Below are 14,089 nucleotides of genomic sequence, written 5' to 3' on the forward strand. Positions count from 1 at the left end.
TCCATAGTTAACTCGCGATTAATCGCAAATCAATCGCATTTTTTTTTTATCTACCTTAAACAGATCTTTTTCAAGTTCCAAGTTTTAATACTCTTATCAACATGAGTCAACAAATGCTTGCTTTATGCAGCCATTTAACACAAAAGGATGACCCTCATGCATTGCAAATTTGCATCAAATTCAAAACAGAGTGATGCACAAAATAACTTAAAAGAAAATAATAATTTAAAACAATGAATAAAGTGTGCATGAAATAATAGGGAAAAGAAAACGTTAGGAACTTGTTACATTCACCCACACAAGGGCTGAGTAATCACACACCCCCCCTCTCTCTCTCACACACACTCTCCCAGCTCTCTTTCTCTCTTTCCCCTTCCTCATCTCTCTCACCCCCCTCTCTCTCTCTATCACACACACACACACACACACACACACACACACACACACACACACACACACACACACACACAGTATCAATGAGAGCATCAATAATACACCTGGGTGAAGTCAATAATAATTATCTTTTTAATAGAATTGGGCGATAACGCGTTAATACCGTGTTAACTTTGACAGCCTTAGTACGTGTGTGTGTGTGTGTGTGTGTGTGTGTGTGTGTGTGTGTGTGTGTGTGTGTGTGTGTGTGTGTGTGTGTGTGTGTGTGTGTGTGTGTGTGTGTGTGTGTGTGTGTGTGTGTGTGTGTGTGTGTGTGTGTGTGTGTGTGTGTGGTGTGTGTGTGTGTGGTGTGTGTGTGGTGTGTGTGTATGTACCGGTTAGTGAGCATCTCAACCTCAGTGTTTCTGTCTCTCTCCATCTTGCTGTAGGCCTCTCTGTGTCTCCTCATTTCCTCCTCTAGACTCTGCTCTGCACGCGCCTCTGCATCCTTCACCTGTTCCTCCAGCTCGTGCACCCTGGAGACACAAACACACATGAACAAACATACACGCACATATGCACAAGAGACAGACACTTTGTAACCCTAGAACAATAGATGTGTGTACATATGTCTTTCGGTCAGCAGTAATCGTTGCTTTAGTCTTAAATTTACCAAATACTAAAACAATTAGTCCCCATTAGGGCTGGGCGGTGTATAATATTTTTACGGTATATCGATATATTTTCAAATTAGACAATCCTGTTCACATCGATATAGTAGTTTGATGTTGCGTTAAAATAAATAACCCATTTCCTGTGTAAAGCTGTGCCAGTGTTTGCATCTCTCCTCTCACACTCGCCGTGCAACCCCACCCCCACCTCGCTCACAAGTTCTCTGCAAGAAAACTGGAAAAGAAAACCAAATGGTGCAATGATCTGGAGATGGTTGAGATGTAAGAGATGGGATGAGCAGCAGAACCATGGATGCTCAGGTCTGGGAGCCTTCAGGGACAATAAGAGGGAGGCCTTGTATTGCTGGTGAGTCTGTGGCCTGCTGTTGTTCAGACTTACATGGAGAGCTGCTCGACTGCATTCAAAACCGATTCAATTGGGTGATTATTTTCTTCATCACTGACACTCATACAGTATACATGACAAAAACAAGTAGTTTGAAGCCTAATTTGTCTGGTAAAAAAACATGTCTACCTCAGTAGAAAACCTCTAAGCAAAGGATCAATCAGTGATCCAAATGTAAACAAATGGGTATAGCCCCACCACCAAAAATAAGAAATAGAAATGGAAACGTGTTTTCAATCGCCTCGACTACTGTAACGGAATCCTTCTTGGTGCCTCCAAGAAGGTTCTGGATCGCTTACAGTACGTCCAAAACTCAGCTGCGAGGGTCCTCACGTGCACCAAACCCTGGCAGCACATTACCCCCACCCTGCAAAAACTCCACTGGCTCCCAATCAACTACCGAATCCCCTACAAGATCCTCCTCCTCACCTACAAATCCCTGCACGGGTTGGCCCCTTCCTACCTGACCGACCTACTCCACCCCTACACTCCAGCACGAGGCCTCCGCTCCTCTAACTCCGACCTCCTCACCATCCCCCGCACCAGGCGTTCCACTGGGAGACCGAGCTTTCTCCGTAGCTGCCCCCAGGCTTTGGAACTCCCTCTCCCACTCCATCCGAGGCTCTGACACCATCAACTAGGGATGCACCGATATGAAAATTTGCCACCGATACCGATTGTTCAACTAACACAAAAAAATTGTAATTTTTTCTTTTTGTAATTTTTTATATTTTTTGTAATATATATATATATATATATATATATATATATATATATATTTTTTTTTTTTATGAAACTACTGTATATTTGTATGTCTCTAAATGTTTTGATGAATTGAAAATAGAGGACCCTTATGTAAAAAAGCCGAAAGTATTTTTCTAGTCTTCATCCTCCAGTCCACTGAGCTGTACTGTATTGTACCCACTCTGTCAATAAAGCTTTCAATCAATCAATCAGACAAATGCATAAAAAAGCCCTTATTATAACCAAATAACGAAAAATTATATTATTGTTTATGAAAATGTTTTAGCCCTATGCTTGACTATTATTTTAGCCATGGCAACAAATAAAATAATAATAATAAAATGAATAAATAAAATATTAAATAAATAGGCTACACGTCTCTCTTTTTGTGTTACAAATTGTGCTCACCGATATGAACATAGGCCTCTTTACTTACTTAAAAAAAGGAAACATCAAGAAATATGTTTATGGTATTAATTCCACCATGCCATGTAGCACTATATCTCTCCCAGTATGGTCTGCCGGGCTGCAGCTGGATACTATTGTCTCAACCAGAGCTCTCAACCAATGCAATGCAACAGAACAATTTTGATTGACAGTCGATTCTGCCAATTACGTCACACCGCTTGCACCCGCCTCTGCTGTTACCACCAATCGGCAAGCACGTATTCGTTTTTTACTTCCTGGATTGCCGCCATTGATCTGCAGCGAGAGATCAACAAACCAACACGCTAATAACGTTAGCTCCCCGCTGGCCACGAGTAGATTACCAGCGCTCCCCAGGATGACCAAAGGAGGCATAATGATTTTACTGCAACGAATGTTATAATAAAACAAAGCTTTTCTATACATTTGTCTGATTGAAAACTTTATTAACAGATTGCAGAATGGGTACAACTCAGTACGGGCTCTGAGCAATGGAAGGAACTGAGCTATGAATTGAGTAATGCTTGCTACTTGCTATGTTCGGGTAAATAATATGCTGATGTTATTGAACGTGTAACACTAACTATATACCGTTAATGCCACAAAACGAATGCCTTTGTTAATCATAAGTAGTAGCTTGTGTGTGTGTGGGGGCGGCGTTGTGCAGGTCGCTTTGACTGAACTTTTTTTTGCCTTTTGACGCGACACAAATTGATGGATATTTATCGGCTACTGCCATCGGCACATTTGAGCTTATCGGCCGATAGGCCGATTGCAGTCAACAAGGCACTTATCGGCCGATACCGATACCCGACCGATACATCCTACCATCAACCTCTTCAAAACACACCTAAAAACACACCTGTTCACACTTGCCTTCACCCAACACGGCCCTGCTCCCAAGTAGCCCACCCCTTCCCCCCTGACTCTTTTCTTTTAACACATTGACCGCCAGCAGCAGAGGGCGCTGATCCCCCTTCATCGCCAGGTCTTTATTCAATGGATATAGTTTTAGACTGCAACATTTGCGAGTGCTTAAAATATATCTTATATTATATCTATGGGTCTAATAACGCTGTCGACTGTCAGGGAGTTGCTTACAGTCAACATGCCCAAAACAGATTGTTTTTTCATCCGTACATTTCCGTTTTATACCGTTTTGAATAGAGTTTGGTTTAACTTGTTTTGGCGCTGAACGCATGGCGGGCAATAACGAGTTAACTCGTTTTTGGTGCAGATTGTGTTAAGCTACCGATCCCGTTGTTTTCGTTTTTGTTTATTTTTCTGTTACTGTTCGTCCAATTGGACAGCACCTTGCTTCCTTAAACAATTTTTTTTATTAGTTTTATTTTCCCTGTTGTTACTAATATATATATATATTCATATTTTTTACCCTCTCTTTTATATAGCTTCTCTCTCCTTGTAAAGTGTCCTTGACTCTGAGAAAGGCGCTTCTCTCTATAAATCCAATTTATTATTATTATTAGTTGTGATACATTTGATACAAGGACTAACACTAGACAACAAGTAAATACGATTTCTTTTTTTATTGTATTTGCCGTGTTTGGTGGCTGTAAAATGTTTGTTTATGTTGGTAATGTTTGGTGGCTGACTGGCTGTAAAATGTTTGTTTATGTTGGTAATGTTTGGTGGCTGACTAGCTGTAAAATATTTGTTTATGTTGGTAATGTTTGGTGGCTGTAAAATGTTTGTTGGTAATGTTTGGTGGCTGTAAAATGTTTTTTATTTTAATTTTTTTACATCAACAACAACATTACAATTGACAGACAATTATAAGAAAATAATATCTAAATCAAGTAAACAAATTAAAAAAAATTAAAAAAATGACAAAATAATAAATAAAAGTAAACATAGTGACATGGGGTCATCGGTCCGTTCATAGTTTATTTACATTTCAATTTATTTTCTTTGTTTCCTTTTCATTCTCCTGTGATGTCGTTTCTTTTCTTCCTATATTCCTCCCATTTTGACTCGAATTTCTCTTCTTGTAGCCTCAGCATATGTGTGATTCTCTCCATTTCCTGTATCCCCCCTACTATCTCTGTCCATTGTTCCTTCGTCGGTGCTTCTACTCTGTACCACAGTTTAGTCAATACTTTCTTGGCTGCTACTAATAGTTAATCAGGTATTTGTCTTCCCCCTGAATTCCTTTCTGTGATAAGTTCCCTAGATATAGTACTTGACCTGTCTGGGGTATTTCGTATCCTACTATTTCATTTATTAGATCTCCTATCTCTTCCCAATAATTTCTTATTTTCTGACATCCCCAGAATATGTGTGTATGGTTCGCTACTTCTTGTCCACATTTTCTCCAACATGGTTTCTGTGCTGGTGTATAATTGCCCTGTATTTCTGGTGTTATAAAGAATCTAATTATGTTTTTCCACCCAAACTCCCTCCATATCCTTGACCCTGTGGTTGAGTGTTGTATCTTACATGCGTTATACCATTCTTCCTCTGTTATCTCTATTTCTAATTCCTTCTCCCCCTTTTCCTTTATATATATATGGTTGTGATGTCCTTGCTGTCCATTGCCTGATATATTGCTGATATAACCCTCCCCTTCCTTCCTTCCTTCCTTCGTATGCTTTTACCATTATCCTAATTATCCCATTCTGATCTTTGTCTTTGTCTTGTTTTATTTCCTTCATGTAAAATGTTTGTTTCTGTTGGTAATGTTTGTAAACACTGGAGTAAAACAGACCTATATTCCAAATGGGTTCAGAAACCTTCAAATAGATTATTCTCCACCTAGAGATAAGAGGTGAATATAGCACACATTTCCTAAGATGAGGACAGCCCCACTTCTGTGTGTTACATATTGTGAATGCATATCTGTGTGTGTGTGTGTGTGTGTGTGTGTGTGTGTGTGTGTGTGTGTGTGTGTGTGTGTGTGTGTGTGTGTGTGTGTGTGTGTGTGTGTGTGCATGTTCCTGCATGCAAGTGTGTGTACATGAATGACAATGCATGCATGTAGTGTATAGTCTTGTGTGTTCAAGTTTGTTTGTGTGTGGGGGTGGGGGTGTGTGTGTGTGTGTGTGTGTGTGTGTGTACCTGTGGACCAGTTGTGTGTTCTCATGTTTGAGTTTAGACTTGAGGTCTCCGTTAGCCAGACTGTCACTCTCCAACTCAGTTACCTTTTTCTCTAGGTAACTCACCTGGTAGAGAGACAGAGACAGAGACAGATTCTTCTTCTGTAAAAACATTTCACAGTGCTATTTGTCTTATATTCATATTCCATTTCTAAACCATTTATATTGTGGTTATTTGTTGATGTTTGTTATTATTTGGTGTGTGTGTTTGTCAGTCTGTCTATAAGGGTGGCCTTGGTGCGTCAAAAGATGATGTGAGGAAGAGAGGTTGATGATTCTCTCTTTCTGTACCTTCTCTGTGATGTGGTTTATGCTTCTCGCTCTCTGTACTTTCTCTGTGATGTGGTTTATGCTTCTCTCTCTGTACCTTCTCTGTGATGTCCAGGTCGCAGGAGTCCATGCTGTCTGTGAACAGGTCCTCTGTACTGCTGCCTTGACTGGAGCCAAACGCACTATGGTTGGCCTGGAACAACTGACTGTAGAGGAGAGGTGAGAAGAGAAGATAATAGAAGAGGGAGAAGAGAAGGGAGGAGATAAGGGAAATAAAAGAGGGATGGAGAGGAGAGAGAATGAGGGGGAGAAGAGGAGAAAGAGTGACTTACATATGATACATATGAATTAGAAGGCAGTGGGGTTATATTGATACCACTGCAGATAGTAAACTGTATCGCCACTAACAACCAACTACCAACTACTAACTACCAACTACCAACAACTCACTACCAATTAACAACTACTAACTACTAACTACCAATGGCCAACTACCAATGGCCAACTACCAAACCAATCCATTACTTTTACTGAACAATCTAGACTTCAATCGTTAGTTTGGGGTCATTGGACACAAACGATTGATATAATCCACTTTGCCATTAAGAGGCACCTCATATCTTTATATGTCCGTTCCAAGGGTTTAAAAAAAGCTTCCCGTCCTGTCCTTGATTCCTCTGTACCTCGGAAACTGACATTTTTTCGTCACACTTAAGGCTGTTCCAAGGGTGTAGGACACACACAAAGGAAGCCTGAGGTCCAATGGAGGATATATGTACAGTATGTGTTTTTACAAGATCTCTTTCCGACACGTCACATGGCATGTCTGCATCTCTAGTTGATTTCTGCATCCCTAGTAGGCTAGTGTCAAAACACCTACCGTCCAAACGCTGTGCTGGAAATCTTTCTGTTGGGACTGAAATAGAGAGAAAACTCTGTTAAGTCATTTACTTACACACAGATCGTGAATTGTGATTTGTGTGTGTGCGAAAGAGAGGGAGGGAAAGAGAGAGTATTGTGACACATTTATGTGGTGGAGGCCTGTGCTCAGAAATTAGTGTGTGTGTGTGTGTGTGTGTGTGTGTGTGTGTGTGTGTGTGTGTGTGTGTGTGTGTGTGTGTGTGTGTGTGTGTGTGTGTGTGTGTGTGTGTGTGTGTGTGTGTGTGTGTGTGTGTGTGTGTGTGTGTGAGAGTGTAAAGGAGGTCAGGGTCATTTTCTCGATGAGGACTGCTTAGGGATTAGTCTAATCAGAGCGCTCTCAGAGTGTGTGTGTGCTCTGACAGGGACAGCCCTGCTATTCTTGGCTCACCTGTCCCTACCACCCAATATAGCGTGGCCTGCTTTTCTGCTTTTACATAAGACACACACATATGACACCCTTAAAGTTCTTAGGTGATGCAAGAGACACAAAAGCATTTGTGTGTGTGAGAAAGAGAGGGAGGTTTTATCCAACCAGGTGCATTCCATGTGGGGAAATTGCAAGTAAGGAGGGGATGACACCACCACACACTTCTTGTGGGTCATAAGTGATGATTGAGAGAGATTATGTTTGTATGACTCTATACATTGATTTAGGACTATTCTACTCATTGTGCCTTTAACTCCCAGCGTAGAAAGAACCACTATTAGCTGTGTTTGAAAATCTACAATTGGTTTGTCATGTTTTTAATTCTATGCATTATTCTGATGCTGTACAGACACACCCACAACAACCCCCCCCCCCCCCTGCTGCTAGCGGAGTGGGATGTAGTTGCTATGGCGACCACTCATCAGAATCATCCTTCGATGGAGGATTGTGTGTGTGTGTGCATAAGCCTGTATATATACTGTATGTATGTGTGTGTACGTGTGTGTGTGTGTGTGTGTGTGTGTGTGTGTGTGTGTGTGTGTGTGTGTGTGTGTGTGTGTGTGTGTGTGTGTGTGTGTGTGTGTGTGTGTGTCATCTCAGAGGGCTAATCTGTGTGTTGATATGACAGGTCTATGGCGTGTCAGCTATAGGAGCTTACAGCACAGACAACCTCATCCCGTCAGCTCTGTCCTAGTCAGCTAGACTATCCTCTCCTCCGTTCTCCTCTCCACCCCACCCCTCTCCTCTCCTCCCCACCCCTCCCATCTCCTCCCCTTCCCTCTCCACCCCTCCCATCTCCTCTCCACCCCACCCCTGCCCTCTCCTCCCCACCCATCTCCTCCCCTTCCATCTCCACCCCTCCCATCTCCTCCCCACCCCCCCTCCTCTACTCATCTCGCTATCTCCCTCTCCTCTCCTATCCCACCCCCCTTCTCCAATCCTATTCTCTCCTCCCATCGCTCCCATTCTCTCCTCTCCTCTCCTCTCGGAGCTTTAAGACTTTAAGAAGACAGAGATAGTCAGGAAGGGAAAGACAGGGAGAAAGAGAAATAGAGAGAGAGCAGAAGAGGGAGAAAAATATGTTCATGTGTGACTGTCTGAATTGTTTTCATGTGGATGTAAGCCACATGTTTGCGTGCAAGTATATTTGTCTGTACCATGTGTGTATACAGTGTGTGTGTGTGTGTGTGTGTCCCACCTGTTAGCCTTGAGGTTTTTGAGTCGAGCCTCCAAGTCGTTGAGCAGGTTGACTTTCTTACAGCACTGAGTACAGTAGACATCCAGCAGCTCACCGCGAAACTGCTGACGCATCTTTTGAGGGGTCTCTCCCGCGCTACACAGACACACACACCAAGATAAATGTGTTAAGGCACACAAAACATTCATGAGGGGCGAAAGTGGCTCAGGACGTAGAGCCGTCGTCTGGTAATCATAAGGTTCCCGGTTCAATTCCAGCTCCTCCCAGCTGCGTATCAAAGTGTCACACTTAACCCCTAACTGCTCCTGATGAGCAGGTCAGCACCTTGCAAGGTTGCCTCTGCCGTTCGTGTGTGGCATGAGTGAGTGAATGTGAGGCATACGTTGTAAATTATGGCATATAAATGCAGTCCATGATGTAGACACACACATGCAACTATATACACACACACATGTTCAGGCAAGCACACACACATACAACTGAGAATAACGGCGCTATGTACCACTACATACTGTAGTACCTGGTACTTATATGGCACCAAGAACAGCACCATCATCTTCTTATCAACCAGGACATTTTGCTCATGTGAAAAAGATAATATAAGTTGATAAATCTAGTGATCTAAGCACAAACATGTTTTTTTTCACAGAATCGCTTAGTTACAACATAAGGTTCCCGGTTCAATTCCAGCTCCTCCCAGCTGCGTATCAAAGTGTCACACTTAACCCCTAACTGCTCCTGATGAGCAGGTCAGCACCTTGCAAGGTTGCCTCTGCCGTTCGTGTGTGGCATGAGTGAGTGAATGTGAGGCATACGTTGTAAATTATGGCATATAAATGCAGTCCATGATGTAGACACACACATGCAACTATATACACACACACATGTTCAGGCAAGCACACACACATACAACTGAGAATAACGGCGCTATGTACCACTACATACTGTAGTACCTGGTACTTATATGGCAACAAGAACAGCACCATCATCTTCTTATCAACCAGGACATTTTGCTCATGTGAAAAAGATAATATAAGTTGATAAATCTAGTGATCTAAGCACAAACATGTTTTTTTTCACAGAATCGCTTAGTTACAACAACATTGTGTAAGCAAAGCAGGGTTGTACTTATTGGTCAAGTATTTCCAATGTTCTCTATTTGGCGAAACAAGATGGCTGCTCTGGCCAGACTTTTACATTTGTATCATTGTGTGTTTTGTTCTCTCTGCACTGATAAAGTTTAGTACTTTGACAATGCTTAATGGTTTTGAGGTAGAGAGTGAGTGAGTGAGTGAGTGAGTGAGTGAGTGAGTGAGTGAGTGAGTGAGTGAGTGAGTGAGTGAGTGAGTGAGTGTCCATCCCACACCAACCTGGAGGGCAGAGACGATCCCAGATCAGAGAATCCATTGGTGCGAGCGTCGTCGTCAGGGCAGGGGCTGCTGGGAGTGAAGTCCACGTCCTCTCCCTCGCCGTAGTCCTCAAACTGCTCCTCCCCTGAGATGATGGACGCAGACGCAGAGCCAATCAGCTGGCCGGGGCTACGCACAGAAACAGGAAGTAGGGTAGATGTCAAGAGAGGTATGTTCCAATAAGAAGAGGAGGATGTACTTTGACATGTTGTTTGAGAATAAGTCGGAATATATCAAGATATATTGGAATTAGAATGCTCCTATGTATTTAAAAAGCTAAATGCACTTTTACCCATACACCATATATGACGAGATATATCGTGGGACGAGAGAAAAATTTCTATTGGTAGATATACTTTTCTCTATCATTTCTATCTCTATTGTTAAAAAAAAAAAAATCAGAATTGCTTTACATCAGAATTTTACTTCATTCCCGACCCTGCGCACATGTGCCGGAATAACAAACAAAAACGGAGGAGCGTGACACAGAACAAAACTCCCCGCAACACTCCGATACAGACCAGACCTCAGCTGGCCTGAGATGGAAAACAAGTGCACCATCTCACTGTGCACAGTAGGGCTGTCCCCGACTAAGGATTTGGATGGTCGACAATGATTGGCCAAAATTTTCCGTTAGTCGACTATTGGTCGACAAAAAAAATTATATATTTTTTTATTATTTAATACTTTTTATTTTTTATTCCATTTGGGCTGTGGGGGGTGCTTAATGTCTGAAGGAGTCGACTGAAGGCTTCTTGTCCTCTGCAAAAGCATGCAATTGGTCCACTGATGGATACATCTTGATATTTGTCTAGTCTGTGTTCATTAGATGGGTGAAATCCTCTTACAGTGCCCTCTGTGCCTGTTTTCGTAGGCAGTTAGCCTCTGGTATGCGTGCCATTAGCGTTAGCCAAGCTTCTAGGCCTCTTTTCTTTTGGAAAGAATGATACAAAAAAAAAAGTTCTAATATTTTTTTTATTTATTTTTTTACTATTCGACTAAGAGGTTGGTTAGTCGACTACGGCTCCTTTCGACCGATTAGTCGACTAATAGGGGTCAGCCCTAGTGCACAGCAATACAAAAGTCTCGCAAGAGCCCAGAGCATGTTATCTGCATCATGTTTTTATTGCATAAAAATGCTTTTGTGGACCATTAGAGGATGACCCAATATTTAGCCTTCAGTTGTACCTTGTGTTTTTAATTTACTAATTTCAGTCATCCGTTTTCACTCAACTCTTTATTCGGTTGCATCCAATTTTGATGCCGAGATGAGATGTTTTCTGTGTGTTGCTTGTTTGTTTGTGTGTATGTATGTATGTATGTATGTATGTATGTATGTATGTATGTATGTATGTATGTATGTATGTATGTATGTATGTATGTATGTATGTATGTATGTATGTATGTATGTGTGTGTTCACACATGCATGCCTTTCATTTGTATTTAATCAGGATTATCAAAATGTAGTCATGAAGTATGTGGTTATTTTGTATAGACAAATGTATTATTGCATTTACAAAAATAATTGTATATTTTGATATACAGTATATTGTGAGATATGAATTTTCGACCCTGCGTAACGGTGCGGCTAATCTATGGATTTTTACAGCTAACGGCCACTAGGGGACCTCCTAAATCTATGGATTTTACAGGTTACAGTCCACCACCTTTACAGTAACTCTATGGTCTCTATGGCCGGTCAGACAGACAGCGTAATGAAGGAGTGGCTGAATGAGTGCTACGCCTGGCGCCCTGGAGGATAATTTCGCCAAAAAAAAGCTTTGCTCGTTTTGGACAGCATGAGGGCCCATATCACAGAGTCTGTGAAAGCAGCCATCAAGAGCACACTCAATTCCAGCTGTGATTCCTGGGGGCACAACGAAGCATCTGCAGCCACTCGACATCAGTGTCAATCGTGCGTTCAAAGTGGCACTACGCGTTCAGTGGGAGGCGTGGATGGCTAGCGGCGATAAATCATTCACCAAAACTGGTCGCATGCGAAGAGCAACTTTCGCTCAAGTTTGCGAGTGGATGCTGACAGCATGGAGGAGTGTCAAAACATCCACGATCACCAGCCATCTCTTTCCCGACAATCCCCTCTGTGCACGAACCCTTACATATGGTAATTAAACATTAAAACACCTGCAGCGTATAGTCCAGTGCGGCTTATATATGTACACATCATTCAATTTAGCTGCTGCGGCTTATATTCAGGTGCGCCTTATAGTCCGAAAATTACGGTAATTCGTTTTTTACATCCGACTTGAATTCTTATGAAGATCAACAGCAGGCTACACACACTTAGAAGCTTAGAACTGTCGAGTGTGTATGTACTTCAGAACAAATCAGAATGCAGAATCTAGTCTCAATGAAACAAAAAGCACTAAAAGTGATTGGACCGTCTACTTCTTAGTGATTCAAACGCAAACAAATGGGTAGCTCCACCACAAAAAATATTAAGTAAAATAAACATGAATGGAGCCATGTTTTTATTCTCTAGGACGGTTGATAGACATTGTATCAACAGCTCAGTCAAACACCAGACAACAGGTAAATATAGACCTTTCTCAATGGAATTGCATTGCTAGGGGAATAGCTTTGGCCCAAGTGAGCTTCAGTCAGCTATTGCATTAGCAAACACTGCAACAGGGAATGCACTCATTTAGAATGTTTATGTTGTCAAGTTTGAAATTCTATTCACTGTAGGGTGTGGTTGTAACAATGGCAGTTTGTTTATGTTCACATTGGTAACATGTGTAAACGCTGGAGGTAAAACAGACCTACATTCTGATTTATGATGGATTAAGAAATGTCCTGCTTATTTTCCATGTACAAATAAAAAACTGAAACATAATAAAATAGATATATTAAGAAAAAAATAACATTTATATTGTCTGGAACAATTCCAGATCTGTCCAAATAGATCCTAACTTTTCTTTTGAATTCTTAGCTCCTAAAAAATGTATCCATCGAACTGACCTGTAACCTCGCCCCACATGAACTGACCTGTCGCCCCGCCCCACATGAACTGACCTGTCGCCCCGCCCCACATGAACTGACCTGTCGCCCCACCCCACATGAACTGACCTGTTGCCCCGCCCCACATGAACTGACCTGTCGCCCCGCCCCACATGAACTGACCTGTCGCCCCGCCCCACATGAACTGACATGTCGCCTCGCCCCACATGAACTGACCTGTCGCCTCGCCCCACATGAACTGACCTGTCGCCCCGCCCCACATGAACTGACCTGTCGCCCCGCCCCACATGAACTGACCTGTCGCCCCGCCCCACATGAACTGACATGTCGCCTTGCTCCACATTAACTGACCTGTCACTCCACCCCATGTGAACTGACCCGTCGCCCCGCCCCACATGAACTAACCTGTCACTCCACCCCATGTGAACTGACCCGTCGCCCCGCCCCACATGAACTAACCTGTCACTCCACCCCATGTGAACTGACCCGTCGCCCCGCCCCACATGAACTAACCTGTCACTCCACCCCATGTGAACTGACCTGTCACTGTGCCCTGCATCGGATGAATCTGATCCATTGGCATTCTCTCCGCTGCTGTCCATGTCGCACTCGCCATCGCCCTGACTGTTGTACACACTGCATTCTGGGTAGGGCCGCGTGCACATGATGATGGGCGGGACCAGTCTGGCTTTTCCGTTCTGCACAACAAGCACATACACACAAACAAAATGTTACGTCTTAAACTTCACTGTTAGCAAAGTCACAAGTTATCACAAGGGAACAAAGTCACAGGATATCACAAAGGAACAAAGTCACAGGTTATCACAAAGGAACAAAGTCACTGGTTATCAAAAAGGAACAAAGTCATTGGTTATCACAAAGGAACAAGGACATAGTGTCATAGATGTGAAGTGTTGCTAGCTTTAAGGGTGAGGGGCTGCGGTCTGTGTTGCGTTTAACTCAGGGTGCCCTTTTCCAAAATTAGCCTTTTGCACACATGCATACGTTATGAAAGAGTAATATTGCACATCGATTGTCTCTCTGCACTTTTCCCCATCCCATCGCCCTTCCCTCAAAGGCACTAAAAACAAGACTACAAACATCACAAAACAAACTGGTCAGACTACTGCTTGACCTTACTCCTAAAACCCA

At 42.6% G+C, this 14,089-nt stretch overlaps 1 protein-coding gene across 2 annotated transcripts in view; it reads right to left on the minus strand.

Moving 5' to 3' along the window:
- rab11fip4a (RAB11 family interacting protein 4 (class II) a) overlaps nt 1–14,089 on the minus strand; it is a gene marked incomplete at its 5' end in the record, with an annotated part of 191,530 nt that overhangs the window by 91,307 nt on the left and 86,134 nt on the right. For both annotated transcript variants that reach the window (XM_084329938.1, XM_084329937.1), the window contains 7 exons: nt 768–908; nt 5,695–5,798; nt 6,100–6,208; nt 6,883–6,918; nt 8,549–8,683; nt 9,919–10,086; nt 13,478–13,635. In XM_084329938.1, the coding sequence (XP_084186064.1) occupies nt 768–908; nt 5,695–5,798; nt 6,100–6,208; nt 6,883–6,918; nt 8,549–8,683; nt 9,919–10,086; nt 13,478–13,635 (851 nt within the window). The remainder of the gene's footprint in view (nt 1–767; nt 909–5,694; nt 5,799–6,099; nt 6,209–6,882; nt 6,919–8,548; nt 8,684–9,918; nt 10,087–13,477; nt 13,636–14,089) is intronic.

The sequence above is a fragment of the Notolepis coatsorum genome (genome assembly GCF_963971535.1).
Source record: "Notolepis coatsorum genome assembly, chromosome: 14".
Lineage (NCBI taxonomy): Eukaryota > Metazoa > Chordata > Actinopteri > Aulopiformes > Paralepididae > Notolepis > Notolepis coatsorum.